The sequence below is a fragment of the Acipenser ruthenus genome, chromosome 2 (genome assembly GCF_902713425.1).
Source record: "Acipenser ruthenus chromosome 2, fAciRut3.2 maternal haplotype, whole genome shotgun sequence".
NCBI classification, from domain to species: domain Eukaryota; kingdom Metazoa; phylum Chordata; class Actinopteri; order Acipenseriformes; family Acipenseridae; genus Acipenser; species Acipenser ruthenus.
Genome location: NC_081190.1, coordinates 18,958,980 through 18,968,343, shown reverse-complemented (window position 1 = coordinate 18,968,343; position 9,364 = coordinate 18,958,980). Strand labels below are relative to the sequence as shown.

Below are 9,364 nucleotides of genomic sequence, written 5' to 3'. Positions count from 1 at the left end.
GCTGTGTGTGCTTGGCAACATTTTCATTCTGTACTAACTGAAATACAGTCCAGTTTGTTTCAGCTGGAAAAGCAAGAATCGGGAGGTCTGGAAAAGGGAGCCAGAGCAACACCTAAAATGAAACCTTCTTATAAGACTTTAAAGATGTTCTTTCAAAATGCACCACTATAATATTCTAGGACTTCTTCAACAGTTGTAACGTTGTGAATAAGCATGTTGTTCCTGATATCCTGTCTATAATGTCAGCAGAAATCAAATGCAGTCAGTCAAAGAATGTTACAAGAGAGTTAAATATCCAGAATTGGATCAATTGATGGGAACAGTTCATTCTCCCAACACATGTCAGCTGCACTGGCGCCATGTTTCATTTCATGTATACAGAATGAGCAAAACATTTCTTTTTTTGTTATGGTTCGACATAAATCATTTTGTTTCAAGGTACAGAATAGTTAATAATGTGTTTGATGAACAGACTGGACTGTATTGTTATAATAACAGTAATATTTACTTGCACATCTTTGGCACTGCACCTTTTTTAAATGCTGAAGTAATAATAAAAAGATATATATATTTTGAAAAACACTCAACCACAGTGAAAATATGGTAAAACACAGGGAAGCGTGGTAAAGCTATGGTACAAAAAAAAAGTCAACTACTGTGCAAATATACCTTTGTAAATGGGGGGAAAAAAGACAATGAAGCTTGAAGCAAATTCCTCATTTATACTGTGTTAGTTCTGGACACTGTTTTGGACGCGTTCATGAAGCTTATTTAAATCAGTGCATGTTATACCCCTGTGCACACAGGTATGTTTAGACTCTTTTTCGTAATGGTTTTCTTTTACATTGGCTTTACATTGAAGCTTCACCTACAGCTTCTGACTGCATGCGAGTCAGCAGTTCTGCAGTACTGCGCAAGTCTGCTTTACTTCCCTATGTGGGCTCAGTAAGCCGCACTTTACTGTTTCATTTGTTTTCACCCAGGTTACAAATCACCATCCAATTCCAGATTTCAGTAGATATTAATGGCCTATTCTAATGCCGGGGAACGCATTCATGCACACAAATTCCCTATTTTTGCATCATGTAACCTACTTTGCATATACAGGCATTAAAAAAAGTGTGTGGTTATCAACATTCTTTCTGTGTTGTGTCATGTGTTGTGTAATGGTATAGTAGGCCTATGGACCTTCTGTACAGCTGGTCTTTTTAACTGTCCCTCAGAACGGTCATACTCCCATTAAACAGACAATTCCAGGACTAGTACTGTGTGACAATGAATGCTCAGTCCATGCTGCAAGTCAGTCGTCTCTAATGTGATGCGACAGTATCGTGTGCAATGTTTACAATTTTTAACACACAAGCATTTCTAAAGAAATTCAAAATATCAGAGATTCAGAAGATGTCATTCTTTTTGCTAGGAAGAGGCAAATTTTTATTTTGTCTTGATGGGTTGCAATCAAAAAAAAAAGAAACATTCTGAATCCAGGATTTCCTTTTAGGTAACTGATCCCTGTTTTTCTATGACTCACTGACTATGCAGTCCTTTATGTTACTTCGGTCAATTGTTCTTCACTAATTCCTGTTACAAAAATACCGTTAGCAAAATTAATTAATTTTTCTGTTTTTCATGTAGGAAAATGTGAGACCTACAAAGTGATGGTAGCGTATATGAAGTCCGATTTACTGGCATTATTTTTCTAGCTGCGTGTGCTTTATTTAAGAACAATGTAAGGCTCCTGTAAAGGCCATCTATACTGTTTTTACAAATTGTAAGTATGGAATATAAGCAGACAGACTTACTTGATAACCCCCCAGATTCTGATACTCTCATAACCGTGCTACAGAATGTCCTAACCAAGTGCAATCCCAATTGAATAAGTACTTCTCTAGGTAAGTGTAAAAAGGGACACGCCTACATTATGATACTCTTTGCTAAAGAAAACAGTTATGAATACCCAACATGGTTAGCTTCAAAACGTCTTGGGTGATGCCAAACAAATTTCACTTTTTGATTCTGATGATAAACTGCATTGATGTTCAGTCCAAAGCCCACTTTTTATCTTAAATGATGTGCCCTAAAAAAAATAAATTATTTAACTTGAACCAGTAGAAAAAGGGATTACACTTTGCAAAACTTTTCAATGCACCAACAACTAGTGTAACAGTAATCAGGTAATAATTAGCAGTGAGATCCTACTTTTTCAAAATGCATATATTATCCACACATTATAGGGTTAAAATTCCTTGATAATATCTGTAATATAGGATGACAGTGCCATCTTGTGGAGAAGATTCTCAACTACAACACTCCCAACTCAAAACTTATTTTGCATCAGAAACCAATGTTAACTTTAAGCAATGTATTTTTTCAATACCATTTGGTATACAGATTTACATTTTGACATTTACAGCCAATGCCACCCTTCACATCAAGTTACATTTTTCAATCTTGATTTTAAAAACGGACACGGATACCAACAAGCACTATATTCCTAGCTTTTGGCATGCAATAAGCCCAGTCGACCTGTCTTTGACAGTAACCCTTATAAAAGTATACCATAGTAAAAGCATAGCAAAAGTGTGATAAAACAAAGTGCAAGCATGGTAAAGCATAGGTAAGCATTGTAAAGAATAGCAAGGTATGGTGTAAAGAATATTAATAAACATGTCAAACCAGGGTAAATGATGGTAAATGTATAGTATAACCATGGGAAAACTGCAAAAATACTGAGCAAAACTGCTGTGGTAAACTTTTGTAAAGGCTGCGTTAGGGGTCGAGCTCAGAACAGCGTAACAGTATGTATGTGATGTTCAGGACTATGCAAAGCCTTAAGAACAAGGATCCTGTTGAAGACATTTCATTAAAATTACAAATTTATTGCAACACATTTGAAGATTTGAAAACTAAAACTCTACTAAGATTGCACGGTTTCAATTTCAAGGCAAGATTTAATCTAAGCTATATTGGGGCGGGGTTAGACTTGAGTAATGTGGGACTCAAAGATTGGTCCTCAAGGTTATGAAATGTATTAAATGTCATGGATGTTTTTTCAATGAGAGGAGCACAGCTCTTGTGCATATTAAAAAAAGGAATTTCTTTTCTATGTGTCTCTGTTAAGACTAAGCTTGTCAAACTAACATTACACGCAAAAAAAAAAAAAAGCTTTGGTACAGTATTTGTACACAGGTAATCCACAGGTAATCAAAAGTGTTATGCCATTGCTTTGGAAGAACAAACAAGTCTAAACAAAACACCAAAAAAGGACGCAGTCGGTGGTTTTAACACAATGCATGCCTAGTGGTGTATGTCAAATGTTTTTTTTTTTTGTGTTGTGAAATCAACATGAATCATTTCCGATGTGTGGGTGTATGGAGTAGCATCAAAATATGTCATTTATGTATAGCAATGTAAGTTGATGCTGACAAAAAAAATACTGTCACTATGCCATCAAATGCATTTCCTGATATTTATTAAAGCTCCTTCAAATGGGAAACTTCCAGCATTGCATGGGGAGGACCAGCCTCTGTGTAAAAGAAAAGTTACAGATATTTGTTTCCATTGCACATTCCATAGGAGTTACCATCCTGGGACAGGATGTATAAAGTACCCTCTGACCTCCTAAGAAGGTGTTCTCTCCAGGGCAGGGTTCAGGCACATTGGTCTGTGTTGTGCTGTACCTACACAATGCTGTAAAAAGCAGACTTTAGTCTTCAATAATTTTTTTTAATTGCTCAATCCCCTGACTGTTACCTGCTTTGATGTCCTGTAGTCTAGCATGTATTCCTACTGGCCAGCAGGGGGCAGGCCTAGCTTAAAAGTGCAGTATCACCAGCCAGGATTTGAACGCCTACAGTATGCAAAACTACGGACAAATACACAAATCATTCACCTTTTATTTTTTATTAATATTTTGTGCATTTCAAGTTAGTTTGACACAAATACAAAGAAAACCAAAGTGATATTGTTGATATTACATTTATATGTATTCAAAGCCGTGGGGTTTTTGCTGGTGAGAAATCTGCTGAATCTAGTCCACAGTCCAGTCTGACATAAATCATGTACACACATACTCATATTCACATCTCTGGGAGTGTTTAGTTGATAAAAAAAACGTCAAGGTCATTCTGCTTTGCTGTTTTAAGTGACACTTATTGGAATTGTTTCAAAATTGTTTCAAAATTGAACACCAAAAACACCAAACCATGCCTTATCCTAAAAGTGTTTTTGTTTTGCTGTGCAATATCCCAATGAAAATAAGCTTCCTCAATACAGCACGTTACCTACTTCATCAGTACATAGCACGCTGTTATACTTGTACTACCTTTACAACAGGTGTCAGTTCATTTCTGTTTTTTTATACGCTACTTACAGTAATACTTCCATAACTTTAAATACTTTTAAAACTAAAAAGTAGAAAAGGTAATGCCTTTTTAGGGTTATAATGGCTGGTGAAGGCATTTGTCTATTTTTTTTTATACTTTTACCTCAGCCTTTAAACAGTAACACCTACTCAGCCGAACAGGAGCAGTATTACATCTTAAACAATTGATTCCTAGTTATTTATTTAGTGTTTACTTACATTTATTTTGCCAGTTGGTTTCCACCTGACCTCTGGCTGCAAAGCATACAGTTCTAAAGAAGCTGGAGCCATGAAACGTACATTGTTTTCAGTACATTGAATGATTTAAATTAGAAGCTCTATATTTAGCATTCTTACTTGTGTCATAACTGCAGCTATGATTCAGATTATTTGGCAAGCTTCATCTTGGCATGTATTTACAGGCTCATTGGCAGGTTGTTTTTTTCTCTTTGGGAATGCTTATTAGCAAAAGCTTTAACGCAAGTTAAAAGTAAAGATTTCCTCATGCCTGTGAACCTGTCACTGCACCTGTAAATACACGTTGAGGAAGAGAAGAAACCAGCCGATAGTACTGCAGATGCTAATGAGCAATTACAGGGTGTGTATGCTAAATATTTTATTGAATGATGTCTGTTTTTTTATTTCATGTGTTCCCTGTGGCTAAACTTTTGCTCAAAGGTAAAAATGCTGAAATGTTGAAATGGGTCTATATCTTACCCTATAGGCAAATCACAGGCAAATTGCCCCCTCCAAAGTAAACGCATTACAAGGCCAATTTACCCACAGCAGACAATCAGGCCCATAAAGTTTTAAATATAAGCAACGTACCTAATATACACACAGTGTGACTGAAATTAGTTTGGTTGAAATCAGAGGAGGTCAGATGGAGACGTTCTTGGTTGAACTGGTCACAGTTGAAGTGGCATCGAATGCTCCTTGTTCAAATTCACACAGAAAGTGCATTAAGGATGTTCAGATCAGTGGATCTGTACATATCGTACACACACACTGCAACACAAACCGAACAGATTAGCTCTGCGTAGCTGTTCTGCATGTACTAAGCTTCCCTAATACAGTACATACAGGCCAGATTTGTCAAAACTTTGTACCAGGATTTTTGTTCTGTAAACGAGCAAGAAAATGTTAGAGTGAAAACATTAGTTTCAAAAGGCACTCTTTCTTAAAGGACACGAGTTCCAACTGTCTCCAACTATCTGTGTGTCCGCTTCAGTAAATGCCCTGCTTCTGTAGGAATACTCCTCAGGCACTGTATTAATGGACCCTTTTCCAGTCCTGTGAGACTGACCTTTCAAGTCTGGTTGCTCTGCCTGTTCCATACTATTGTATAGTACATCATGATCGCAAGCATGATCAAAGGGAAAAGGACAGCTATGAAAGCATAGCTGTAGATGTTCTGTCCATGCATGACAAGCTCCCCTCCATCAAAGATCAACTGAAAAGCGCATGTGACTAGCCACAGTTTCTATTAAGTATGAAGCACATTTACAATCAATCCAGTTAATAGTCCCTCCAATATTACTCAGAATTGGGCCCCTTTCCAAAGATGATGGGGTCTGAGAAAAGCTGCAAAAGAAGTATTTCTCTTCACAGATGGGGAAAAAGAAAGGTCTTGCTTCTCTGATGCCGATTGATAGGCTGCAGCGGCCGTATTTTTACTAGAAGGAGCACCAAGCAGAACACCCAGATCTCCTGTGAACTCTCTCCTGTCCAGGTAGTGCCAGGGTTTCTTTCCGCTGGTGTCCCTCAGGTTAACATTAGCTTTGTACTTGTGAACCAGCAGCCTGATAATACTCTTGTGTCCGTGTATAGCTGCGAGATGCAGAGCGGTGTACCCACAGCTGGACTTGACATTCACATCTAGTGCCAGTCCCCTCTTATTCACCCCATAGCAAAGGGTGTTGAGCACCCGGTGGTCTCCATGCTTGGCTATCCAGTGCAGCACTGTATACCCGGAAATGAAATCCTTTTTGTTCAGAAGACTGTGGTCCTCACGAAATAAGATGTATATCTGATCCCAAGCACCAGCTGCTGCTTTCACCAGCCAATCATGTTCCCTGGACTCCAGTGGCACCAACGTGCTTTTGTGAGAATACAAGTCTTCATTGCTTTTCAGAATCTTACTTTTGGTGTTTGGGTCATACTTGGGTGGCTCAGGGTGGCTGGGGGGGTTAAAAGGCCTGTCGATATCTGGTGAAGGTAATCGCGTCTTGCTTGGATGCTGCTGAGGTGAAGCTTGAAGAAATGGGACACACACTGATGTCTCTGCATCCATGCTGTGGTATTTCCTGCTTTCATATATGCTGCCGCCGATAGCATCTCCTGAATGCATCGGTAGAAGCACTCCAGCCTTTCTTCCATGATGTGCTTGCCTGGCCCCCAGGTAGTAATCGATGTTACCTGTTGAATTACGCCAGCTGCTTCCTTCCATATCTGCTCTGGACGGAATTTCATACGCTGTGAGGTTCCCTATACATTCATTGCTCTGGTGGAGAGGTGCGTTTTGGCGGGTAGAAAGAAAGTTTGTTTGAAAGCAACCCTGGTTTGTCTCTTTTTTGTGTTTTTTAGGTTTCACTGAAAAGCACTGCACATGCTTATCATCGTCTGACGCAGTAGCTATGAATCGTTCCACCACAAGTGGATTGGAGTGCTGGGGCTCTGGGGGAGCTTTTTCAAAGGACTCCTTTGTGATCTCCTTGCATCTGATACTTTTGAAAGCTGCTAAACGACATCCTTCATTAGACAGGTTTTCACTGCTACTGGAGGTTGCAATGGAATCAGGGCATGCATTCTTGGCCTCGGGTGACATTGATGCTATGCAGTGGGATGACCTGGACAATCTTGAACTAGGATTTAATCTGGAATTTGAAAACCTAGAAGGCAGCAAACACACAGGCTGCGTGGAGTGGGTAGTGTTGCTGCCCTCCCTTTGAGAAATGCACCTCTGTGCACTATTCTCAAAAGATTCTTTGCTGATTAGGCCGTTGTTCTTTGTATGCTGATTTGATGACTGGTCGAGGGGCCTCCTACCATAGTCCAAATCTTTCCACTCTGAGAAGAGCCTTTCCCTGTTGACACTTCCAAACTGCTGAGACTTGGCAGAAAAAGGGTTCTCCTTTGTGAAATCTGCAGAGGGCTGTTGCTTTGAGCTGAAACCGACAGCCCCACTCCCTGCACTGTAATCACATGGTTGAAGAGGCTTCACACCCTTCTTTATGATGCAGTCTTGATACTTTGAGTCGGCTATTTGGGGTGACTTAGAAACGTGGGTGGGGTTATTAGTAACTCTCTCAACAGGTTCCATACAAGATGGAGAGTTAACAAAACGTTTCTGGTTTTGCTCAGATGTCCTGACATCACTGTAAGCAGTTTCAGCTAAACTAAACTGTATATTGTCATTTTCATAAGTGTCAGTAACTCCAGACTTTGTCCTACTACTCTGTTTCACATTCAAACGCGTGGTTACCTGCTCTCTGTCGGCATTCTGTCTGGTCGAAGTTTCCTTTAAGTTTACCGGTAGTTCTTGCACACTTCCAGAACTTGAACCTTTCTCTGCCGAACTGATGTCCTCTCCCACCAGCTCCCTGTACCTGTTCCTCAGGATCACGATCGAAACTCCGTCTTTTCGTTTCACTACAGCCACCGAGTTCACAAACCTTTTAAACATGTCTCTGTGCTGCACCTGGTTCTCGTGCTCCCTTAAGAATGTTTTGAAGTGGCTGATCAGGTCCGAGTTTTTCACACTCCCTCCTCGGCTACAAAGGAAATCCAGTACCGCGTCCTGGCTGAACTGCGTTGCCATTTCTTGATGGCAAATATATATTTTTTAAGCTATGGAAATGTGGTTGTATGCAATTCAGGTAAGAACAGGTTGCCTTCCTCAGCCTATGATCTAAAACGAAAAGTGCCTACTAATATAAAAACTCCTCCCCCCTTTGCCGTCTGGGTGTGTCTGTGTAGAACAAGGCGATTGCCAACGCTTACGGTAATAAGGCAGGTAAATGAATTTAGTAATACAAACATTACAACTTCCCGTGGCCGTTTAAGGTGTAAATGCTGATTGCGCTGTTTGTTACTCAACAACAGAGATAAGTTTAAAAATATATATTTATAAATATTCAGTTGGTGGACATTCCATTTCAATGTACTTACCGCCGATCTGAACAACGTGTGGTTCCAACATTTGTACATGTTTCTGTCACGTAAGTGTACAAACATAATTATTAATTTTATTATGCTATGTTTTTACTATGGGAATCTTTTAAGGGCAGGCAAAGTCAAATGAATTCAAATGACTACTGGGATTCTCACTTATAAATCCTCCACTGCAGTTGTTTTTTTTTTTTAGTTCTAGGATGTGTGTTGTGTTAGTTGCTCTTTTTGTTTAATATGCCACTGGTAAAGCACCTGTGTAATCAAGTATGATCTGTGACCTCTATGAAAACAAAACGTCTCCTAAAGCATGTAAAGAAAACAAATTACGACTGGGAAAGTTTCCTTATCATATCTTTTTAGAACACTGTTCCAAAAGATATGGAATCCATCACCCTGTGTAAACATTCTGAAAAAGACTTTAACCAGAAGTTTCTATTTTCTGATGTGTAACTTGTTTTTGTAATGTATGTAAAGTCTTTTGGCTGGAAAAGTTAGAAAGCATAGCTTGGTAAATAATAATCTGCACAGAAAACACCAGTGCAGAGCATACAGAGCACACACAGCATAGTGTTAAACAGGCAAGAAATGAAATATTAGTGAAATGAGCCGGTAGAACCAGGAGCTGGCAGCATTGGCATCTTTTTTATTGTAACAGACCTGCCAGAGCATGTATGTGATGCACAGACCAGCAGTGCCAGCTGCTGGTTTGTGCAAAATACACTTTTAAAATTTGCATAATTTACAGTGCCTTCAGGGTATTTGTTTGACAGCATTACACAGAAATGATGTTTTCCAGTCTTGCAGAAAGCGTGTAGAAAGTCATCTACC

General features: G+C 39.3%; 1 protein-coding gene across 1 annotated transcript; it reads right to left on the bottom strand.

Moving 5' to 3' along the window:
• Positions 1-3,887: 3,887 nt before the first annotated feature.
• Positions 3,888-8,454, bottom strand: LOC131698571 (uncharacterized). Its single transcript, XM_058990786.1, has one exon. It carries the CDS (start codon positions 8,181-8,183, stop codon positions 5,904-5,906), a length of 2,280 nt encoding a protein of 759 aa, XP_058846769.1. The 5' UTR covers positions 8,184-8,454; the 3' UTR covers positions 3,888-5,903.
• Positions 8,455-9,364: the final 910 nt, after the last annotated feature.

Bases quoted from the DNA above. Each gene is read 5' to 3' on its own strand.
- LOC131698571 (XM_058990786.1), bottom strand. From the start codon at position 8,183: ATGGCAACGCAGTTCAGCCAGGACGCGGTACTGGATTTCCTTTGTAGC.